Source organism: Solenopsis invicta, chromosome 4 (genome assembly GCF_016802725.1).
Source record: "Solenopsis invicta isolate M01_SB chromosome 4, UNIL_Sinv_3.0, whole genome shotgun sequence".
Lineage (NCBI taxonomy): Eukaryota > Metazoa > Arthropoda > Insecta > Hymenoptera > Formicidae > Solenopsis > Solenopsis invicta.
This window is the reverse complement of record NC_052667.1, coordinates 11,052,776-11,079,410: the sequence shown is the minus strand read 5'-3', so window position 1 is coordinate 11,079,410 and position 26,635 is coordinate 11,052,776. Positions and strand designations below refer to the sequence as shown.

General features: G+C 32.4%; 1 protein-coding gene across 1 annotated transcript in view; it reads right to left on the bottom strand.

The window, feature by feature from the left end:
• Positions 1-1,066: 1,066 nt before the first annotated feature.
• Positions 1,067-26,635, bottom strand: part of LOC105192954 (translocon-associated protein subunit alpha) — a 47,923-nt gene continuing 22,354 nt past the window's right edge. The window contains exons 4-5 of the mRNA XM_039447742.1: positions 25,069-25,336; positions 1,067-1,628 (exon numbers count right to left, since the gene is read on the bottom strand). Of these exons, the coding sequence (XP_039303676.1) occupies positions 1,555-1,628; positions 25,069-25,336 (342 nt within the window). The 3' untranslated portion in view covers positions 1,067-1,554. The remainder of the gene's footprint in view (positions 1,629-25,068; positions 25,337-26,635) is intronic.

Here is a 26,635-nt window from a genome sequence, read left to right as displayed (position 1 = left end):
TAGCTTTGGTATGACGACGGCGCCATTCTGTTACTATTACTAATTTTATGTAATTATGTAATAATTATAACATTAAAAAATTAATAATTTTGAACAAGTTCTTTGTTTTTTTTTTAATCTTTATTTTCAGATAAACCTACGGAATCAGATAACTTTTTATTCATTTCTTACGTAAGGAATGAAATCAATATTTAATTTATTAACTTTTCATATTTTGAGCGATATGGAAGAGGTTAACGATCGATATTCATTGATTCTACAGTCTTAAAATGTAACTAATTATAACACCATCGTATCAGCATCTTAAGACATTACTTACAACCATTAGCCAACGACTACGTACAAGTGAGTGAGAAGCGCGTGCGCCGGCCCTGAGCGCCGCAGAGCCAAGAACGCTTATTCGTTAATTTTAACATGCTCTCCTGCAAAAACTATTTGTCGCACGCAATTTTTCTAAAGGAAAAAGTTGTTTTTTTTATCGTAAAGTATCACGTCTTGTACTCCAAATGCGCAAATTTTGGGACACCCTGTATATGGTGATCAAAATCAATTCACAAACACATTTACTTCGTGGAAACATTATGCAAGTTATTTGTGCAAAATAAAAGCAGAGTCAGCTGTAGAACAAATGAATGAATAATGTTGACTCGTTAGAATTAAGTCAGGAAGCCAAATTTAAGAGAAACAACATTTGACAAATTTGTATATGTGTACATACGTGAGATTTCGATGTAGTAATATGTAAGAGTTTGTTGACGTTTCGTAAATCGTACGTATGTACTATAAATCATATATCTGTAAGTTTATCGGTTAAAGTGATTCCAACATCGTCTTAATAATTAACACGAACAATCCATATCGAATTTATGAGCTGTGTTCAAAAATATCATCCGAGTACTTTCATGTATGATTTTATCTTTGTTTGATATTCGATGAACAACAAAGATGAAATGATATATGAGAACACTCAAGTGATGTTTCCAAATGCAGCCTTAAAATAAATTTAAAAAAATATCTTCATACAAAAAATTTTTTTATTGAATTTTTACATATTGATACAATATAATTTTACAATAATCAAATTTTATTTCCAGACGCATACATACATGCATATTCATATTATTTGTAATAACATAGATTAAATTTAAAAAATGAACAATTATTCTAAATGAAAAGAAATTATATTATAACTCGTATTACTCTTAAGTACTATATACGTGATTATGTATAATTTCTGAACAAAAATAAATCATTGAGTATCATTATACTATTCTCTCTATTGATTTGGAACATATATAAAGTTCAACATATTCACAATAATATTACAGAATGTAGTCATATAGTTTTCTTTACAATAGTATCTCATTAAACTCATTGAGAAACTCCACGTTCTGTACTACTTATTAAAAGTAGATATTTCTTATTCATGTAATCTGCTTTACACTTAAGAGATTAGAAAACCATGAATTATTTTTTAAAAATTATTGCAATTTTCTCGTGTGGTGCAGCAGATTTACCTGCATTTTTTAAATAATACATAAATATTAATATAGTTCAATCATCAAAACCAGCTGTTCTTTTTGTTTTCCTTTGCCTTGGGCTTTGCTTCAGAGTTCTAGGAGATTTATCTGTAAACAAATAAACATAATTCGTTATTATTTTGATATTCTAAAGTTCTTTACGCAGAATCTTTAAGTAATAAAAATTAATAAAGAAATTTGTAATATCAATTATTTATGCTGCTTGTAATAACAGATAAACAGCGAGATTTGTTATTATTAAATAAAAAGATTTTAAACGGGCTAATAAGACTTATGACATTTTCTTTCAGGATCGATGGTATTATACATGAACGACTACTTATCATTAAAATAATTTGGTAAATATACCGATGAAGGAAGGCAGCCCCCGATGACCTTGACCCTGACATATGTTGTCAAAGTCATGACGCTGAGTAACCTCCAACAAGTTTTAACCGTCGCTCGTCCTTCGTTAAAAAGTTATAATCATAAAAAGTTTGTGAAAATTAAAAGTAAAAACACATACTCACATATACACATAAAAATATGGTACAGAGAACACGTAGGCGGGGGGGGCCGCCCCTCCCCTTGCACCCCCCCGTATTTTTTCTAACCTAACCTAACCCATAATTTCAAATCTAATATTATTACAACTTACAAATTACAACAAAAACAAGGATAGGTTAGGTTAGGTTAGAAAAAAAACGGGAGGGGGTGCAAGAGGAGGGGAGGAACCTCTCCCCGTCCACCCGTTCTCTGTACCACATATAAAAATTTGTGTATGTGTGTGTGTGTGTGTGTGTATTTTTTCTAACTCACAAGGAGTAGGCAAGAACTGTAAAATGCGAAATGAAATGAATCATAGCTCATTCGAAAGGGGGAACAAGTATATTAAAGGTGTAAAAAGGTTAGCGTGAATGGGCCTTACTTTTTAAGAAAATTGCAATTAGAGTTTAACATTTGGGCGGGTGGGTGTGCGTGTGTGTGTGTGTGTGCGTGTGCGTGTGCATACACACACACACACACACACACACATATACAGTGTGTCTTAGAAAAAGGGTCACATATTTTGATAGCAGGTAGTATTGATCAAAACAAGAAGAAAAGGTCTAATTAACATGTGTCCTAAAACTAATATCTTCAAAGATACAAACTATTTTGTTATTCGAGCTCTTTGTCATTTTCTTATTAGTCGTGTCATCTTTAGAATGTCTCCTGATATTTACATTTGCAATAGATACTACAAGTCAAACGACATTGCGTAGGCCTTGACGAATGTGAGCAGCCCTAGTAAACAAAAGAGTGTTTACTACTGTTGATATAAGAGAGTTCGTCAGTACGAGATTAATCGTCTCAGTCAACATTAAAATTTTTTGTTTTTTGTAAAAAAAGGAGTTTTTATTTTGTTATCATATGTACATACATTTAGTTTCTTTATTTCAGTTTTTTTTTATAGAAGATTAATGATTACATTTCATATTAAAATAAAAATTATTTCTTTATCCCTTTTTATTTATTTTTTATTTTTTAAGGCACCTAGAAAAAAGATATTCTTATTGTACCCCACTCTTCCCTACTCCTTTGTTCATTACATTCTAAAGATGACCCGACTAATAAGAAAATGACAAAGAGCTCAAATAATAAAATAGCTTGTATCTTTGAAGATATTAGTGTCAGGACCCATGTTAATTAGACCTTTTCTTTTTGTTTTGATCAATACTACTTGCTATCAAAATATGTGACCCATTTTTTAGACACCCTGTATATATACCCTATGATCAGAAAGTACCGGGAATTTTTAAATAAAACAAAATAGAGTTAAATTTCAGGCAAATTTATTTTATCTCCTTCAAAATATGATCCATCTGAAGCAACACACATGTGCCAACGCTTGACCCAGTCCTCCATGCATCCCTGCTAGGCCGACGAAGGGATGGCCTTTAGTTCCCTCGTCGCATTCTCTTTGATCTCCTCGATCGATTGAAATCTCTTTCCACGAAGTGGCAACTTCAACTTGGGGAACAAAAAAAAGTCGCACGGGGCCATATCAGGTGAATACGGTGCTTGCGTGATGGTATTTACTTGATGTTTGGTCAAATAATTCAATACAATTCGGGCTCGGTGCGATGGTGCGTTATCATCATGCAAAATCCAAGAATTGACGGCCCACATTTCCGGCCGTTTGCGACGTACAGCATCTCTCAAACGCTTCAAAACGGATAAATAATATTCTTTGTTGACTGTCTGGCCCGGTGGAAGGTACTCATAGTGCACAACGCCTTGGCAATCGAAGTGAACAGTCAACATCACCTTCACTTTTGAGCGGCTTTGACGCGGTTTTTTCGGTTTCGGCTCGTCTTCGAAGCGCCACTCGGACAATTGTTGCTTTGTTTCCATGTCAAATTCATAGACCCATGTCTCGTCGCCCGTAATTATCCGTTTCATGAAGGTTGGATCACTTTGGGCTTCAGAAATCATCTCTTCAGCAACTGTCTTTCGGTGGTGTTTTTGCAAGAAATTCAGATCCTTCGGAACGAGCCTGGCTGCCACGCGTCTCATACCCAAAACATCAACCACAATATGCTGTGCCGTTCCATATGCAATGCCAAGTTCACTAGACATCTCTCTTAAGCTGGTATGACGATTTTCAAGCACCATTTCTTTCACTTTCTTCACGTTTTCATCGGTGTTCGACGTCGATGGACGTCCGGAACGAGAGAAATCTTCCACCACTGTACGACCACTTTTAAAGTCTTTATACCACTCGTATGCTCTTGTTTTTGATAGAGCAGATTCGCAAAATGCTTTTTGCAACATTTTCAGTGCATCGGCACACGAAATTTCGTTCGCAACACAAAATTTCAAACAAACTCTTTGTTCAACAAAATTATTCATGGTAAAATGCGGCAAAATGAAAAAAGTTGACTGATGTAAACAAACGCCAGGCAGACACTAATGATCGGATGGCACTAAAACCTGACAGATGTGCGTCTTAAGGTCGTACCAACATAAGAAAAAAAAATAAACCGGTTCCCGCATGCGCGGTACTTTTAAATAAAAAATTCCCGGTACTTTCTGATCATAGGGTATAAATATATATATATTCACGCACGCACACACGCGCACACAAATTTTCACATGTGATACAGAAAACGCGTGGGCGGGAGAGCTCCGCCCCTCCTGTTGCATCCCCTCCCCGTATTTTTTCTAACCTAACCTAACCCATAATTTCAAATTTAATATCATTACAACTTACAAATTACAACAAAAATAGGTTAGGTTAGGTTAACAAAAATACAGGGTTGCAAGTGAAGGGGCGGAGCCCCCCCCCTCCCGTCCGCATGTTCTCTGTACCCATATGAAACAATAGTTACAATAATATAGGCCTCGTCCCGCGTTGAAAATTCATTATAATTTTCACAAACTTTTTATGATTATAACTTTTTAACGAAGAGCAAGCGACGGCTAAAACTTGTTGGAGATTACTCAGGGCCATGATCTTGACAATATATGTCAAAGTCAAGGTCATCGGAGCTGCCTCCCCTCATCGGTATATTTACTAATAATTGATTTAAATAACTTCTATTTTCAATAATATGAATCAATATAAATCAAACAGACCTTTAATTAAAAAATATAATATCCAAAAAGGATTAATAAGAGTCAAGTGCGGTAATTAATACACAGTTAAAATTATTCAATCTTGCAACATTTACCTATTTCCTTTGAGATTAATTTAATCTTAGAATATCCCAGCAAACGGAAATGGATTCAAAAAATTAAAAATGAATACAAATAGATTTAAAAAAATCAAGAATTTGAATTCAGCAATAACCATTCAAATTCATTTTTATCCAATTAAATTTAAGAATTTCTTAAATTCATTTCAATCTATGAAGAAAGATTAAAATTACGGGATTTTTATTTTTTTCAATCCAAAACAATTATGCGGTCCATATAATTCATTTTAATCCATAAAACGGAATTGAAATAAAGTGATTTCTGTTCTCTTAATTTAAAAGGAGTTTTCGCGAATAATCAAATCCATTTTAATTCATGTAGGATTGAAATGACTTAATTGCTGTCTGTTAATGCACAATGTATTCAAATGTATTAAAATGGATTATAAATTTTTTATCTATTTCCGTTTACTGGGATGTTACTTCAAATGTTAATCAGCCAGTAACTCAAACGTTTATGAACTAAGGACAAGTGAGTGCATTTCAGTAATATTATTTCGGTAATACGCTGAGGATGATTCCAAAGTCAAAACATTTGTAATTTTAATTTAATCAAATTTATATTCAATAAATGTTGAAAGATTAAAAAATTATAACAGTATATTAATAATTTATACTTGACGCTCATTAGCCCTTTTTTGATATTGTTTTTCTATTTGAAAATATAATTAAACATTACATTTTTGTATTATTATAAACATACAAGTTCCATAACAATTTATGTAATCTTTATTATGTAAATTGTTATGAAATTTGTACATAATATTATGTTTTATTTTTAAAACTTTTGTGAAATCATATTGCATTTTGATATCAATTCATTTTAATCATTATAAAAGTTTATAATTTTATAATAATATTATGATTGTATGTATGAGTTTTTCGTATATTTCTGCATATAACTCTACATATCTAAAAATAAATTAACAATTTTACAATGTATGTAAAATGATATATGTATATAGAATTATACAATATGTAGAATTGTGCAAAAAACTCATGCATACAATCGTATGCAATTTAATATTATTATCATTATAAAATTCTATAATGATTAAAACAAAATTAATATTATTAAATTCAATATAATTGCGAAAGTTGCAAATCGTGCTGACTACTGAGATATAGCATAAATGTTGTTGGAAGTACAAAAATATCCCCTGAAATAAATCGGAATAATACAAAGGTGATGTATATCACAATTGTTAGAGAAAAAGGAACACTTATTTTCATTTTATTAAGAGGATGCTAAATCTAAAACTGAACTTCCTCGACGTCGATATTGCAATAAAGGGGAGCGCTAACACCAAACTAACTAGTGTCCATAGACCTGTCTTTGTTAAGGCACTAAAAATATTCCTATAGTCCGCCAGTTTTAGTCCTTTCCCCCCTGCCTTCTCACTCCTTGCCTATATGCTGCCTCGTGACGATGGCAAAGCGTGAGAAGACGGGGGGGAGGAATAAAAATGGCGGACCGTAGAAATACCTATATCTTTAGTGCTCTATCTTTGTTCTTCGATTGTAACGCCATCTGCGAAAAGACCTATTAACTACTGTTGCATGCAATCACTGCTTTGCTTGTCATCGTTTACGTGCGCTAAGCAAAATTTGTACATATACAGCTGTTCAGAAATAAAACTTTTTTGTTAGGCTTTTGATTGAAATGGCACACAGTCAGTGTTGTTCGTTAGTTTTCTGCACTGCGAGACGGTCTCATTTCATACATACAAGCTATAAAATGTCAGTAAATGACAAAGGTTAATCTCGATTGACAGATCGACGAGCCAAAAAAAAAAATTTTTTTAACTTTTTTTCGATTTTTTCGTAAAATCACTCGTATCGCATTTTTGTTTGGTGCGTACTTTCATTCAACAAAAGAATTTGTGATCTGTCGAGCCAATTTGAAGATTAAAAACAACTGTAATGCATCGGTAATTGCTGTTCATTTAGCATCCTCTTAAATAACATTGTCAAAAATTAATATTTTATATGGAAACTTGAACGATTATATTCATCAAAGTGTTGTTTAACAAATTCTAGATTTAAAATAACAAAATATTTATTACTTCCCTATAAGCATACAATATTCCTAGAATATTATTCAATATTTTTAATATTACAAATTAATAAATATGAAAATCCATACTCTCAAGATTTAAAATCAATAACTCAAAACAATCCAGTAAACAGAAATAGATTAAAAATTTGTAATCCATTTTAATTCATTTGAATACATTTTAGATTAAAAAATAGCAGTTAAATCATTTCAATCCTATGTCATGAATTAAAATAGATTGAATGACCCATAAAAGCTCCTTCTAGATTAAAAAAATAAAAATTACATCATTTCAATCCCATTCCATGGATTAAAATAAATTATATAGTCCACATAACCTGTTTGAATTTAAAAAAATAGAAATCTATTAATTTGGATTTCACTTCATGGATTAAAATTGATTTAAGGAATTCTTAAACATTAATTAGATAGAAATGGATTTGTGTAGTCATTGTCGAATTCAAATTTTTGATTTTTTAAATTCAGTTTTATCCATTTTGAATCCATTTCCGCTCTTAGAAAGGACTAGTGAGCAAGCTAGATCAAAATAATAGTTATAGCAATGGTTTAATAAACATAAACATAAATACTAAACCGTAATTATGTCAATCTCAGTGACATAACATACAAATAAAAATAACAATTAATTTAAATCGCAATACATAAAAAAAATTAGCGCGCTCGCAACTTTACAAAAATTACAGCTTTTCCAGTTGAAATAAATATTAAACTTGTTTCATTATACAAATGAGTAGATCATATACTATTCACGGAGTAAATTCGAGAAAAATTCTAATGTATTTCCATGATTACTGTAAAAATCAGGGTGTTTAAAACTATGAATTTGTTTTCACCAAGTATGCATCTTAAAATTGCTTACAGAATATTAAGCTATAAATGTAATATTTATTTAACAGAATTTAAATTAGAAAATTATTAATATTAATTTTATTCTTCTTCTTTTTATATAATATTCCTGTTATCACTTTCGCTTTTCATTACGGAGATATTTAACTACGGATTTCTTTTAGTTTTCTCCTTGTTTCATTTCTGACAACTATCAGGTACTGATTATTTTTAAAATTATCATATAATCAAAATTTATTTTTTCCTTTTTAAATTATATATTAATTATGTTTTATTTTAAATTTCTTTCACTAAATATTATATAAGGTTTTTCCTTTTTTTCTTCCCTTCTTTTATTAAAAATTTTAATTTTTGAACTTAAATTCTGTTAAATATTACATTTACAGCTTAATATTCTCTAACGGACTCTATTTTTATTCATTTTAAATATTTTGAATCCATTACCGTTTGCTTAGGTAATCTTAATATGTATACTTGGTAGAAACAAATTCATCATTTGAACAACCTAACTTTTGCATTAATTATGGAAATACGTTAAAATCTTCCTCGAATTCACTCCGTGAACAGCCCAGAATCCATCTATTTGTATAATGCAACAAATTTAATGTTTAATTCAATTGGAAGAGCAGTAATTTTTGTAAAATTACGAACGCTAATTTGTTTTTTATGTCATCATTACGTAACCTGCCGCGTCCACTGCTGGATATAGGCCTCCCTTCCTTAACCCTCCATTGCTCTCGTATGAGGCGGATGTTCAGATCACATCTAATTTTTTTAATTGCATGAACGTGGCATCAAATTTAACTATGAAACTTTTTGACTTTTTACTTACAACTTTCTAGATTATATTTGTATGATTATTTTCTCAATTTTGTTTCATAAAATTTTTATTAAATGCTTTGAAAGTATTAACGTGTGATACGTCTGAGCGCCGCACTCATCATGTTGTAAAAATACTAGTATTCTTACACCATGGCACTCATGACAAGAGCAAATACGTAGTCGTGGAGATAAGAAATAACAGGAAGGAAGATATTGCCCCCTTGGCCAGGCTAAACAGACGTAAAAGGGAATAGTGAGCGCCATATTGGTATGGCCTGTCAAAGCGTGACATTTGAAATAGTCAAGAAAACAAAATTGAAAAATTCATAAATAATATTAATAAATATGATATATATGTATTATATACATATACAAATATATTGTGTTATGTTTTGGTATGATAACAGCTCATATGAAATCGACATCAAATTGACATTACGGATTCCATTATCATTTCTTGCTGGGAGAAGAGCGGAATAAAGATTTAGTACTTTATTTAACTTATTTGCTAATACTTATTAATTGCTAATTAATATTTAATACGTAAAATTATTTGTAATTACTCGTGGAATGTTATTTTTTTCATTGATCCTGATTTACAGCTGTATATGAATGAAAAAATATATATGTGCGTGTGCTTGTGCGCGCGCGCGCGCGCGTGTGTGTGTGTGTGTGTGTGTGTGTGTGTGTGTGTGTGTGTGTACACTGCCCAAAAAAGCGGTACACTAAAAATTTAGGGATAATTTACCAAACTTTAAACGCTTGTAAAACAGGAAATATTTATGATACAGGGGTGTTTCAAAAAAGGAATTAAAGCTTGAAACTAGTACTTTGAGAAACTTTTAATGCCGATTAAGTGGCATGATTAATTTGCTAATAGCCGATGATACAACAAAAACTTGCAAAATCAATAAATAGAACGTGCAGTTTCTAGAGTTGTGTGGAGTGAAGCAGTTGACATAACTCAAAAAGCGCGTGAAAATTCGAATTTTTCCCTTCAAAATGCAATTTTACGGAACTCTTAGAACATATAGACATGGAAGCAGAATAGCAGACTAAAATGTGTCCGGAGGAAGTGAGAAAAAAAATCATAGTTGCCTCTCTCTTGTGAGTAACTACTCGAAAATGCGCATGCGTCCCAATTTGACGCACACAAGCATCGTATCTGTAGATATAGATATATGTAGATACTTTTGTCTTTTTTACCACATAAAATACAACATAAGCCCATTGTTTAACTTTTGACAGTTCGCGAAAGAGTACGTATAACAACTTTGGAACCTTAAACGATCTTAACCTATTTTCATGAATAAAACCGGCCAAGGACTCGCGTTCGAGACGCCGTAGCGATCGGACGTGTGTGTGTGGCGCTGCTCTGAGCACTCTTATAGCAATAACGTACTGGGAGAACCTTGTCACGGATTGTGGCGGGAGGAGGAGCTTTAATTAAGTGTAAAACCAAAGGAAGGCAGAAAGAATGCCGCCGGTTCCCCCCATCGGAAGGGGAAACACAACTGAAACTGCGATTAAAAACAGGATGTCCACTAGAAGTGGGAACAAGAGTAAGGAACCAAAGAGACAGCAATCTACAATGAGTGGAATGAAGGGGGGAAAGATTAAGCTGATAATGGAAGATTTAAAAAGTGGAAAAATTGAAGAGGAAAAGGCTATGGAGAACGTGGCGATAGAGTTAGGAAATATAGAAGAGGAAATGATGGACTCAGCAAGTGAAACAAATTACATAGTGAACAACGAGGAAAATGAAAATGAGGAGATGCAAGAATGTCAGGAGAATTCGAATAAAGACAAGGACGAGCCGAATGGAAGGCAACAAGTAGGAAACAACACAGAAGACAATCGAGGAGGTCAGAGTTAGAGAGAGAACTGTATATCGTGGTTAACGAAAGGTTGCAACGAAGCAACGGTCGCGATATGTTCGGAAAGGAAAATGTAAACATTGAGAGATTTCCGGAATGTTATACAGGGTGTTGTAATGTTCATTGTAAATTCTCTGAGGCAAACGGATATACAAACGTAGGTAAAAATCAGATAATCTTACTAAATTGGTGTAATAAGAATAAAATTAAATTTGAAAACTTGACAATGATAAAATTTAACTTGGCTATCGTCTCGTTCGAAAAAGCTCAACAAGCGAACTTCTTTTTGAACATCTCAAAAGAAAATTTAAATAAAGGTTTTAAAACGTTTATAGACAAAAGAACTTTAACTAGTAAGGGAGTCGTTGACAGCTGGCCTTATAGTATTCCCGAGCTTTGGGAAAATATTTTAGACAAACAAGATATTGTCAGCATAGAAAACATGAAAAAAAGATTATGGAATAGAACAACTAAAAAGGTTGAATACATTTACACTAATAAATTTTTAATTACTATGAGAGGCAGTAAAATCAGGGACTCCATTGCTATATTTGAGAATGTAAGATTCGGTTTAAAAATACGTCCATATATAGAATCGGTAAAACAATGTTATAACTGTTTTAAGTACGGTCATATTAAAGCTTACTGTAAAGAAAGCACAAAATGCATTAGATGTAGCGATGAGTCACACGGATTTTGTGACAAACCTTTGAAATGTGGAAACTGTAAAGACGAACATAGATCGACTAATAAGAAATGTCCGGTGTATGGAGTAAACAAAACATTAAAATGGTTATGGGACATAACAACATATCATTTATAGAAGCAAAAAATATGATCTTCGGAAATAACAAAAACAGAGAATATGATAGATTTAAAAATCCAGGGGGATGGCCTACTTTAAAGTTAGATACTAGTTCAAGTAAAGAAATTACTAATAGCAAGACACCAAAGGAATCTTATAGTAGTAAACTCAATAAACAATATAACGAAAATCATAAAAGTAAAGATAATAGAACGGGGGGGTCTCGAGAACGTGAGGAAGTTATTAGGAAAAAAAATACATACCATAACTTTTATCAAAACTTTAATAATAGAGAATTAGAAATCACTAAAGAAAAAAGAGGGATTGCTTTGAAAAGATTAGAGAATGTCAATATAGAAAGAAAGAATACGAGCGATGATTCCTTCCAGGAATTCAACGATAGAGAATTTTTCAATAATTTCAAAAAAATTTTTTTGACTTCCGGTAAAATAAGAAATGATATAATAGAGTGGATTAGCAGTTTCTCTATGGATGAAGATAATTATAAAACAAATGAAAAAAGACAAGATTCAACAGAGGAAGACAATCATAGGGTACTAGATAAAATTTCAATATGGAAGAATCGTTTTGAGGAGGCCAAAAATAAAAGAGAATTACTGTTGAATAATAATAGAAAGAGTTACTGGATAGATAGAGACCGATTAATTGAATAATTTAAAAAAAAAAAAAAATCAGGTATGGCTAAAATTTTAATCTGGAACGCGAGAGGGATTAGAGGTAAAAAACTAGAAATTGAAAATCTAATTAAAAATTATGATATCATTGTTCTATTGGAAACTAAATGGCCAAATGATAAAATTTTATATTTTTCAGGTTTCAAAATAGTAAAAAGTAATAATTTGACAAACTCAGGGGGGGGGTAGCTATTCTAGTTGCAAATTACATAGATTTTGCAATCATGGAAGACTGGAGAATTAATATTAAGAATTTTGACTTAGTCGGAGTGAAGATTAACAATTCGAATAATAAATTTAATTTAATTGGGGTATATAGAAAACCGGCGGGAAATAATTGCTTAACGGATTGGAAAAAAATATTAAGATTCAAAGAAGTTAATGAGAACTGCTTAATAATAGGTGACTTTAATGCACACCACACTCTATGGAATTGTGAGAATATTGATAAAAATGGAGAATTCTTAATGAATACAATGTTCGATAAAGGGTATATTTGCATTAATACTGACACCAAGTCGAGACTTAATTATGACAATCAACGAGTTTCAAATTTGGATCTAATATTTGCTAATCAATACTTGGCAGGAATCATTGATTACGAACAGGGAAACGACACTTGGGGACCACTTTCCTATTTCAATGTCAATGGGTAATGATACTTATTTATATAAAAAACGATCCAATAGAATTACTAACAAAAAAACAGCATGGGCACAGTATACGGCTTTAATGGATGAACTCTTTTGGGAACAAAACTCTGGAGAAATGAATAATTTGAGGGATATTGAGCAAAGCTACTCTAAATTCGTTAAATTGATAGTGAGAGCGGCTAGATTGGCGTCAGGTAAACCTGCTGAGGACAACTTGATAAATGGCAACGGAAATATAAAAATTAAACTTAGTAACAAACGTCAAAAACAACAGGTAAGATGGTGGGACCAAGAATGTGTGGAAATACTGAAACTAAGAAAAAACAAATTAAATAAATGGACACACACTCGCAACATAATAGATTTCATAGAATATAAAAGAATTAGAGCCATTGCAAGAAAAATTTTTAAAAGAAAAAAAAAAGAAAACTTTATAAATTTCTGTAACAGTATCAATAGATTCACAAATCTCAACTATGTGTGGAACACCATGAGAGTTTTTAAAAATGTCAAAAAAAAATTAACTGGAATAGTTGGAAAACAAAAAATAGAGAGGAAGAAATTATGAAAACCATCGAGGAGTTGTCTCCAGCATGGGTGCCAGTAGATTATTCATTTCAGATAAATGTTGATTTAGGGACAGATAATTATCTAGATAGCCCCTTTAACATGTACGAACTTGAGAGGGCCGTGAGCATGGTTAAAAAAGATTCAGCCCCGGGAGTGGATGGGATAAGTTACCCTATGATAAGTAACCTACCAGAATCTGCAAAACAAGTATTATTAACTATTTTTAATATTTGGAACGGAGCGACCATTCCTAGGGATTGGAGAAGATACCAAGTCTTCTTCATAGATAAAGTAGGGAAGGAAAAGGTTAGACCAATAGCATTGTCTTCTTGCTTGTGCAAAATAATGGAAAGACTCGTAAATGAAAGATTCCTATGGTGGCTTGAAAACAATAAAAAATTGAATAGATTACAAAACGGTTTTAGGAGGGGAAAATCCTGTTCAGAAAATTTGGCCAAAATCATTGCGGACATAAAAGGCTCTATCTTGTTGGATGGATACTCATTGGGGGTATTCTTAGATGTGTCCTCGGCATATGACAATGTAGATTTTAGTACATTAAAGAGAAAATTAATTTCGGAGAGATGTCCAAAAAGAATTTTCAATTTTATTAACAGGTGGTTACAAACTAGAAATACCAAATTTATTGTTAGCAACAATAAATCACTGTTTAGAAATGTTGACAAAGGTTTGCCTCAGGGAGCGGTACTCAATCCAGTTTTGTATGCGTTTTATACGAATGACATAACCAACGAAATAGATAATGTCTTACAATTCGCGGACGACATCGCGTTATATAGGCGTAGCTATAGTAGATTAGACAATAAGAATCGTATTGAAGCAGCTGTGCAAACAATTGGGAAAAATTTAAGTAAAATCAATTTAGAATTAGAACCAAAAAAAACAAACCTCGTAGAATTCTCAAAATCAGGTTTTATTGATAAGAATTTGAACATCAAAATCAAGGGAGTGGAGGTCAATAACCAGGGGACAGCAAAATTTTTGGGTATTTATTTCGATAACAACTTAAAATTTGTTCAACAAATTAAGAATGTTAGAGGAAAAATTAATAAAGCAAATTCAATCCTCAAATACCTAAGTAACGTTTCAAGAGGAGTAGAAATTAACACGGCACTTATGCTGTACAAGAGTATCGTTAGATCCATAGCGGATTACGGTAGTTTTATATACGCACCCCAAAATAAAGATGCGAAATTAAAAATAGAACGGGGTCAATTTTTGGGCGTAAGAACAGCCCTAGGTTATAGGAATTCTACTCCAAATAATGTGATAATGGCAGAAGCTAAATTAACCTACTTGTCAGACAGAGCTTTAATGTTAGCAAAAAATTTTTGCCTTAGAGTTTATAAATATGGAATAGATAGTATAAGATTAAGTCTGAATAATCTAGTCGAATCCGAAAAATATATTAGATATAGGAACCCCCTGAAAAAGATCAGTATTTTGAGCCAGGCTTGGATCTACGCTAGTGGCAACAGCAATGTCATTGGAGAAAAAGAAAACGGTTACGAATTATGGAATATGGAGTATGAGACTCTTAATACGAAAATAGAGATGGACTGTGAAATCGGTCAAGAATATAATATTATACCAAAAAACGTTCAATTTAATGTCAATAATATTAAAGGTTATAACAATCTAGATAAAGAATTTATTAATAACACTAAAAAGAAATACAAATTAAATGACAAGACATTGTTTGTGTACACTGACGGGTCTAAGTCTTTAAACTCAGTAGCCATAGTTTTCGAGGATTAGGAGGAAGGGTTTTATGCGAGTATTCCTAAAAAATGTTCTATTTTTACGGCGGAAGCGTTCGCCATAAAGACTGCGTTGGAAATGGCGTATAGAAAAAGAGATAGTTATAGTAATTTTGTTATTGCTACGGATAGTAAATCAGTGCTGCAAGCTGTATGTTTTAAAAAATTGTATACTTACCAAAATAAGTATGTACTAGAAATTAAGAAATGATACTGTAAATTTAAAAAGTCAAACAAAGATAATATTTGTGTGGATCCCATCTCATCGTGGGATATCCGGTAATGAACTGGCAGATTATTTGGCTAAGTGTGATACGGAGGAAGCAGCAAGCGAAGAGATTGAGGTGCCAATTTACGATTTAAAAGTTGAGACGATCGAACAAGCATGGAGAAGTACAATGGAGAAGAACACTAGGCTCTTCGAAACAAAGGGATGTTTCTATTACGAAAACTTTCACAATAAAGACAAAAAACTCTGGTTTCACGGAAAAGAGGCGGAGAGAGGTTTTATGACCTTTATTAATAGAATTAGAGCAAACCATTATAATTTGAACGCCTCACTAGCTAGAAAGGGATATATTGAGGGCGAGAGATGTGAATGTGGAAACGAGACGGAGGACATCGATCACGTGGTGTGGCGCTGTAGCAGATACGACGAGGAGAGAATGGTGATGGGAGAGATCCTACAGAGAAGCGATTTGGAGGGAGTGGAGAGTATCGTGGATTTGATCAAGGGAGAGAATTGGCCTAAAGTCAAAATAATATACGACTTTATAAAGAAGACGAGAAGAATCATATAGCATCGTGTGACTCGATGCTTTTATGCTTGAAGCTCAAGAGTGAGCAAAGTCACACACACACACTGGCGTGACATAACCTAATTCCTACTGAGGAGGTTCAAGACGCATAATCTTAAAAACCCCCATAAAACCGGCCAAGCAAACGTAAGCCACACATGCGCACTGTTAAGCAGTTACTCACAAGACAGGCAACTATGATTTCTTTTCTCACTTCCTCTGGACATATTTTTCTTTCGAAAACAATAGGCATTCTCCTTCCATGTCCATATGTTCTAAGGCAAAACTCGATACGATAATTTTTCGCTAATTTATGCCAATTTGAAGAAAAGTTGTTTTTTATGAGATAATAATGAATTATGAATTGCAATGTCGCCGTTATCAATGCAAATCACTATAATTCTGTCCAAGACATGTTGTTGATTTAAAAACATATCCGTGTGTGTGTGTGTGTGTATGTGTGTGTGCGCGCTCGCGTGCGTGTGTGTGTTTGCATACCACAAGGATAAGGACCGCGTGGTTCATCAATTCCACAGTATTTATTGTCGTCATAATTAATCAATAATTCGTAGGCAAAAAAATTAATTATAATTTGAATTAAAGTCGTACAAAACGTCTCGAAAGAAAAAAATCAAGGAAAAAAATTTCCCGAGACAGCACAAGTTTGTGAAGATTTTCTTTAAAGATTTTAGCACAGTCAAAAATCTGCTAGACTTTCCGCGGATACGCTCATACACTAATGTTCGTTTGTCGAACGAGAGCAATAGAGGATTAAAAGTGTCCATCCCTCACGGTTCCACGTTTCTTGTATCCAGTTTATTCCGATACGCTTACAAGGAACACTAGGCAATCCAAAAATTCAAAAAAAATCTGAAACTTTATGTACAAATAGAGATCATTCATAACACAAAAATATTTTTTGTTGGTGCCTAATCTCAGTTTTAGAAACTAACCCTTGTGAAACACCCCTTTAAAAAAAATCGGTTTTTTTCTTTCGAATATCGTCAAAACTATAAGAAATAGAGAAAAATGTTCTAAATAAAAGTTGAATGGCTCGAAGAGTACTTTATAACAGCAAAAAAAATTTTTTTTTAATTTTTTTTAATACTTTCTCCCACCACCTACCTATTTTTTTCAAAATTTTTATTTTTTTTATAAACATAATAAAGCTTATTTTATTACAAATTTAACGGTATATGATAAAGTTACAATGCGACATTTCCATTTTCCAAAATTAATTCCAAACTCTCTATAACGCATAGTCCATGTAACCGTCCGTGCACTATGGAAGTGCCCCCCTTTGATTTGGACGAGTCTTTAATACGTTGTCCTATAGATCAAAATCAGGGACACGTATTTTTTTATACGTGCTCAATCTCACTTTTAGGGGATAAAACACTCCTTTGAAAAAAAATCGGTTTTCTTCTTTCGAAGCGTGTATCGTCGAAACTATAAGAGATAGAAAAAATTCTGATTAAAAGTTAAATGGCTCAAAGAGTACTTTATAACAGTGATAAAAAAATTTTTATTAAAATTTTTTGTATACTTTTCTCCATCACTTTTAACTCCATTTCTCCGTTTTATCTTCCATAACGAGTGTTGTAGCCATAGCAACAAGAAATCATTTCATTGCTATGTTCGCATTTTACAAATTTCCAAAGTGCGAAAATAACTGGAAAATAAGTGGAAAATAAGCGGAAGATAATAGGAAGTTCAACAGGTTATCAGCGTCATCGAATTCCAAAGTAGAATATTTGCGATATGTTTTATTAGTTTAATAGTGTAAATTAAGTTTTGATCTTTAATATACAGTCAGTCAGTTCACAAAGCGATCCAAAACAAGACGTAAAAGTCGTACAAAGGTATTTTTTTTTTTTTATTTGTATCAATGTTTTATTCTAGATGTTCATCGTTTCCAATAATTGTGCTGCATAAGAAAATAGGCATAAAAAACTGCCTAACATACGGTAGAATGTGGTATAATAAACACCAAAAAATGCAAACTGCGGAGAAAAGTTATTGCTGCAAACACGTGAACGACCTCGCGTGAACGACCTCGCAGAAGGATGCGAAGCTCAGATAAGAGTTAATATAACGTTGTGCAACGTAGGAGTTAGTATAGAATATCTAAATCCAAAAGATAAAAAAGAAGAAAAATATACATATATCTGGTCATTTTTTGACAATTATTGAGAGGAGGAGCTAAACGTAAGTAATATGCATTTATACTTTTAATTGTAAAGTTACACATACACACAGAAAAAGATTTCTTTAGATTCAGTATTCCTATTTATTTGAAAATTTGTTTCATGAAAATAACATGCTTATACAAAACATTATTTATTTGAATAAAAATTTTGTTTTTTCGTTAAAAAAAATCTCTATTGGTTGTCAAAAACACTATTATTTGAAGTAATATCTTTCAACCAAATGATATATTATTGGATTACAATAAGTATACAAACAATAAAACAAATAATTTATTTATATGAAAATGGCAAAACATATATTGAGAATATATCTTTCGTTTCAAACAAATGATTTAAAACGAAGATATATATTGTTTCAAATTCAAATAATCGTACTTATTGATTGAAACATTGGTTTGTTTAGACCATTCTAAATAAAAAATTTGTTTTGATACAATAAAATTTATTAAGTTTGAAGAAATTGTTTTCTCTGTGTAGTACATTCTAAAGTATTAACGTTCTTTTCTGTTTTTTTTTTGTTTTTAGAATAGAAACATAAGTAATGCAGAATTTTAAAGGTGGTACCGCCCTCTCTTTAATATTGATGAATGGGAGAGAACTGACATCGTCTGGTATACAAAATAGCATCAATAAAATACATTGACCATTACGGTCAGCTATTCCACAGTCAAAATTAAATAAACGATATTTTGTAAAAATAATAATTTCTCTATTTATATTGGGTGTACAACTTAGTTCGGTCCGTTTTCAACAGATGGCTCTAGGTGATATAAATGGTTGACGGCTGATTTTCGCTGTATCGTAAAGTGTCAACATCTGTCAACCAAATATTGTTTACAAGCCTTTAAGTTTTGCACAATAAGTTTAATTTTTACTGCGTTGAAAATGTCGAGTTTCGTCCAAATTAGAAATATTACTCAATCAAGATTCGTATCAAACGCAAGAAAAACTCGCAAAAACATTAGAAGTTACTTAACATGCTATTTCGAAACGACTCAAAGCTGCGAGATACATCCAAAAGCAAAGAAATTGAGTCCCATACGAATTGAAACCGAGAGATATCGGACGACGATTTTGCATGTCCGAAATGTTGCTTGAACGGTACAAAAAAGTCTTTTCTGCATCGAATCATTACCAGGGACAAAAAATGGATTCAATACGACAATCTAAAACGCAAAAAATCATATGTAAATCCCGACCAACATCAACGCCGGGAACGTCAACGCCGAAGCCGAATATACATGGTGCCAAAGTAATGCTCTGTATTTGGTGGGATCAGAAGGGTGTGATCCATTATAAGCTGCTAAAACCTGGTCAAACCATCACGGGAGACTTCTACAGGCAACAATTGATCCGTTTAAAGCAAGCTACAGCCAAAAAACGTCCAGAATAAGCGACCAGACACGAGTCCATAATTTTTCACCATGACAACGCTCGACCTCATGCTGTTCCGGTTAAAAACTATTTGGAAAATAGCGGATGAGAAGTTCTAGCTCACCCGCCTTATAGCCCTGACCTTGCCCCTTCCGACTACCATTTGTTTCGATCGATGCAGAACACTTTGACTGGAAAACGCTTCATCTCAGAACAGGGTATCAAAAATTGGTTCGACTCATTCTTGGCTTTAAAAGATAATCGCTTCTTCCGCGACGGAATCCATAAATTGCCAGAAAGATGGGAAAAAGTAGTGGCTAGCAATAAGCAATACTTTGAATAAGGTATTAATTCATTTTAATAATAAATGCGTTTTTCAAGCAAAAAATGGACCAAAAAAAATGGACCAAATTAAGTTGTACGCTCAATAACTCGTTTTTAATTGTTCAAAATATTACGTACATATTTTAACATTGTCAAAAATATTTAACTGATTTTAGCAGTCAAGTTAAAAAAACTCATTATTTTATTATTTCAATTATTATTATCATTATCATCATTATTATTAATATTATTATTATTATTATTAAAGAAAACTCTTTTTTTATCATTCATTGTACTGTACTGATTTGTCTTCAACGCTTTTTCGCATAATTAACGACGTTAGCGAAACGTATAATATGAATCCGTATTGCGTATATATAAGGAGTTCGATATTATTTTGTCAAAAATGGTATATCGGAAAAACACTTTATTATATATGATTGGATTTGTATAAAAATAAGCTATAAATCTGTCATTAAAATATTTGAAAATTTTTTAAAACAAATGTAAGTGGTGGGGAAACGTATTAAAAAAACTTTGAAAAAAAATTTGTTATCGCTGTTATAAAGTACTCTTCGAGCCATTTAACTTTCAATTAAAACATTGTTTTCTGTCTCTTATAGTTTCGACGATACACGCTTCGAAAGAAAACCGATTTTTTTCAAAGGGGTGTTTCATCCCCTAAAAGTGAGATTGAGCACGTATAAAAAAATATGTGTCCTTTATTTTGATCTGTACGACAACGTATTAAAAATTCGTCAAAATCGAAGAGGGGCACTTGCATTGTGCACGGACACGTTATAGGGTAGTTTTTAATTATTTTTGGAAAATAGAAATGTCGCATCATAACTTTATCATGTACCGTACTTTATTTATCCAGCTATATGATCTAGCTTGCTCACTAACTCTTGTTTTACAAGTTACTTTTATATTGTAAAACTATTGTGTTAATGTTATATATCCGTTTTTACATAATATTCACAATATATTACTTCAATATCCGTGTAATACTATGAAAATGTTCTACAAATATTATTAAAGTAAAAAATTAATGTGAATTATGCATAAAATATTTTCATAAACTTTATAATTATTACATTTAAAAGTTATAGTATTCCCGATAATTTAAAATATTGAAATTAATATTATTTATTTTTTCACATAATATTCACATAATATTATCAGGAATGGACATATAATCATTTTTATTAATATTTCGGGAATATTACTTGATATAAAAATAATATTACATATTGATAAGGTTAGGACGTGATTTATAAATGTGACGTACTGCGTAATCGGTAAAGGAAAAGTAGTGGCAATACTGTTGCCCAAAAATAAATTTAAAAAATTGGTTAACTTTAAAAAACACAGTACTTTATTACAAATATATATATTTTTTTAACCCCTTCGGTACGGATTTAGAAAAATAAGTGCATGACGAGTCTCTGTCGTCAAATGTACCCAAGGGGTTAATCTCTATCGTTTAATTTTTCCTGGTATAGAATTTTCCGGCGTTCAGAAACGTTAAAGATATCATTATCCTTGTTTAATATTAAATAACAAGCATGATAACTCCAATATTTCTGAACACAACCCTCTAGGGTGGCAATCAATTTATCAAAGTAATATTTTAACATGAAAATTTTACTTAAAAAGCCATATTAACAAAATCCCATGTTAATGTTTAATAATTTGTTTGAATAATTCGTAATGTGTACAGTCCAATAAAAAATTTAATAATAAAATATACATAATAAAAAAAACATTTGAATGTACAATGTAGTGCATTAATAAGATCCTTTTTCGGTGTAGATAAAATGTAGATGAGCGCGTCATCCAGGGTAGTCGTCGCACCTATAGGTCTATACCGAAAAAGAACCTCATTAATACACCTCATTGTACATGTGATAATATACGCTCAAGTTTAAATAAAAACAATGAGGTAATATATACAGGGTTGGATAAAAGTCCGAAAACGATCAAATATCTCGAAAAAGATCAACTATAGCAAAAAATATGTAAATAGCAAAGCTGTAGGGCTTAATAAAATGTACCTAATAATGGCTAAAAATTTGACTTTGGGTGAAGGACAAAGATCATATAAAAGTCAAATTAAATTTTTTAAATAAAACTGCCTACCTTTTATTGCATATTCTTATAGCTTATCTTGAGATTTTTCCAAAACACTATAAATAAATAACTATTCTGGTAAGCTCGTATGCAATTTAACAATTAATTGAAAAGGCCAGTGAGACGAGCAACAAGGTGTAGATGTTCGTATAGCTAATAATACATATTTATTTGTATATAAAGGACACAAACGTTTCGACTCTACGGAGTCTTCTTCAGTGTGTGTGTATTCTTACATTACAGACGCAGAACGCAAACAAATCTTCATAACAGCCTTTTAAATACAATAGTCCGGGATTTAAAGCCCATAGTCCGAAATTTCTATTCTTGCTTCGTCGATTTCCAGTCCGCGAAACAAATCGTGTCAACAATTCGGTCTACGTATCGCTTCTTGTACGACTCGTGCAAATTAATTAATCTCCGACTATAAATAAATGTTTTTTTGTTAAGTATTTTTCAAGTTACAAGACTTGAAAGTTACAGTACCGCTGGCTAGATTATCGACTGATTTTACCTTAATTGATTGGATCATCCTTCGATCTTTGTTCGAACACAAAAAAAATGTAAATGCGACCAGGCAACCTTCACGTGATACACTTTAAGTGATGCTAGGTATATTTAGAGTTATGAGGCTTGAAAGGATTTTTGTCTTTTACTGTTTCTGTTTCATAAAAACGTATCACTGTGTTCTCAACAGTGGATTTAGAAATAAAATTGCGATCAAGATATGCAGCATTAAATTGTAGATCAGTTACTTCTTCGTATAATCTAATAGTAGAGTAAGATACAAGAGAGCAGTGCACCTTGGGTTATGCTAATGCTGGCGCTACTGTAACTTTTAAGTCTTGTAACTCAAAAAATACTTAACAAAAAAAACATTTATTTATAGTGTTTTGAAAAGGTCTCAAGATAAGCTACAAGAATATGCAATAAAAAGTAGACAGTTCCATTTAAAAAATTTAATTTGACCTTCATATGATTTTCGTCCTCCACCCAAAGATAAATTTTTAGCCATCATTAAGTACATTTTATTAAGCCCTACAACTTTGCTACTTACATATTTTTCGCTTTAATTGATCCTTTTCGATATATTTGACCGTTTCCGGACTTTTACCCAACCGTGTACAACTAAATACTAAAATGTACCTTAAAAAAGTTTTAAAGTGCTCAAAATTAAAAGTTTTATAACAACTGTCAGTTATTGTGTATTGGCATATTAGCCCCATTAAAAAACGGCAGGCTATTAAATGAATAACTCTAAATAAGCAATTGTTAGAATTCGTTACCTAATAACTGATATAATAAAAATAACCGTAATGTCTACAATTGCCATATTATCCCTTTCTCCTCTACTGTAATATTTATGTAATATTGCAAAGAATTAAATTATTTCAATATTTTTACATTACAAGTATGGAAGACCGGGGCAAATCGTTAGACGGGGTAATTTGATAATTTGAAATATCTTTTTATGGATACATATTACAAATTTACTTTAAACATTGTAATGTTCTAATGTAACGATATTACTAACAAAGTTTTGTTGATAACGGCGTCATATTGAAGTCGTAGTAGTGAAAAATGTGTTTTGCGACAGTCAAAGTAATTTCTGATAGTCAGTATTTCCTCGAAATTTAAATAAGATAATAAGGTTTCTTTGCAAACTTTGAATGTATCGTGTCCAGTTGAATGTATTTGAAACATTTCGTGTTTACTTTTTGCTGTGTGATGTCTATTTTTGTCGATCATACGCAATAATGCGCACAGTTGATGTTGAGGCTATTCGTAATACCAAGCACCGGGGCAATTCGTTAATACTGATTGCAGCACCTAACCTAAGTTGGGTAACCCTAACCCTTTGGCTGTGTTACGAACATCTGCGCTACGCAGAGTTAAGCATTGAGGTAAAGTTCTTCATTGATTTAGTTCAAACTTAATAATATTGTGTATTTTAGTACATAGAATATGAATATAAATATAAAATCGTCGCTCTTAAGCAGGTAAAAAGTTATAAAGCGTTAAAGATTGATACTTGTAAAGTTAGAAAATCTGTCATACCGATGGCATAAAAAGACATGCGAACGTGTATGTTTGCATTTGTTTTTTGTGTACCTATATCTTTTTTTTTAATAAAAGAAAGTCTTAACAACAGCTTTTTTACAGTCTTTCAACTTAAAACACAAATTTCGAGATATTCTCGGACTAGTTACGAATTACCCCAGGCTTGAAACAATTCGTAATTTTTGGCATTGGTCGACATTTTTATATGTAATTCAAAGCAAGTACACTTCCATGTTCTATCTATACCGGCATTGTGAAGGAGAAGGTTCAACCTTTCAAACCGTCCCTTATTTTGTTCCATGGTTCTTTTCTTTTCTTTTCTCTTTTTTTTTTTTTTTTTTATTTTAAATGAATATGGGACTCAGGAGACACAAAAGGAAAAAAAGGTCTAAGGAATAGCTCCGGTCAACCCTATGTACACAGTTGCATTATATTGAAGCAATGTAACTACAACAATTCATTATTATTTATAAATGTTCAACATATGACTAATATTTTTGTAGAATAGATGTAAATTAGATGCAAATTGAAAAAATAAAATAAAATATTTATATTTAAATGATTTGTAATCCTAAAAGGAACAAATCGTTTAATTTATTTAATATTCCTAGCACGTTGCAATATTATGTGCTATGTGTTAGTATCTAATTAACTTATTGTTAGATGTAAAGTTCCAAAGAATTCCTCAGTTTCATTTGAAAAAAGTTGAAGTTTTGGAACTATTCGTCAGATTTCAACTTAATTTAATATTTTTTATTAGTTTTCAATCATCCAGTCACTTACTGATTCTGTTGAGAGTTTCTTTCGGCAGCCAGTCATAATCTACGTTGTTAGGATTGGATGTACCCATTTCAACTGGCACTTTACGAGTAGTAGAGGAGCGCGATTTGCGTCCCAAAGATGATAACAATTGTTGACCTCCTACAAGAGTCAATATAACGCATGCCGCTAGGAATACATATAGAAAAACGGTTTCTCCATCAAGACCGTCATCTATCTCTATAATTTGTATAGTTTCATTAAAAACCGCCTCATTGTAAGATATTCCATTCTGCAAAAAATAATATATTAATACGTGTCATTCCCAAACAATTAAGAAATAGTTTATGTATGATAAAAAATACATAATACACTTCAAAATAAAACAATAAAAGGAGAAAGCAATACACACTATCGCTCAAATAATACATGTGTGAAATTTTCACCTCATAGTTAAATATTTCGGTAAAAAAAATCATAGAGAAATATTCAAAAATTTAAAGATAAAAAATGGAGCTTTAAATTTGCTTTTACAATATAAAAGTTACAGTACACTGTAACTTTCAAGCCTCACAACTCAAGAAGTACTTGACAAAAATAAACTTATTTATATTGTTTTGGAAAGTTCTTGACACCAGCTATTAAATTCTGGAATCAAAAATAGGATGTTCCATTTAAAAAAGTTAATATAATTTCGATGTGACCTTAACGACACCATCCAAGGTCAAACTGATAAAATCATTAAATAGACCTTTTAAAACCCTAAAACATTTTTTTTTAAATGCTTAGTTTTTGAGATATTTCGCCGTCCCGATACTTTTTCTCCATCGTGTGTGTGTGTGTGTGTGTGTGTGTGTGTGCGCGCGCGCGCGCGTGTGCGCGTGCGTGTGCGTGCGCGTGTGTGCGTGCGCGTGTGTGCGTGTGTGTGCGTGTGCGCGTGCATACGTGCGTGCGCATGCGTGCGCGTGCGCGCGCGTGCGTGTGTGCGTGTGGTGCGCACGCGCGCGCGCGCGTGTGGTGTGTGCGTGTGGTGCGCACGCGCGCGCGCGCGTGTGTGCGTGTGTGTGTGCGTGTGGGTGTGTGCGTGTGGGTGTGTGTGTGTGTGGATGTGCGCGTGCGCGTGTGTACACTTGAGACACAAGAAAGAGAATGTTTGTTATTAATAACAAAGAAAAATATAGGTATCAGGTTTAAATCCAGGCGGCTTCAAGAAAAGAAGTTTTTATGAAGCACTAGTGTCTCAACCACGAATGTCGAGTAACAATAAATAACTTGGCCACCTTCGAAGAACTAATAGATTCGAGCTGAAGAATCCTCCTTGGGTGAGACATGAACCCTCGGTGGACTAAAACTTCCCACTGTAAAATTCATCTTGGGGGGTGGCAACTTGTCATCTCAATATCTACTAGGAGTGATAATATCAGTTCTAGTCTAGACATGGAACGGCACAGTGGAATTCACGATACATGGCGTTTCAACAGCGGTGTAAAAAAACAATGGAAAACAATCACACTATACTTTCCGAGAATAATTATATAACTATATACTCAAATCACGGTCCCAAGTACGGGTACCCTTTCAATAGGGCAGG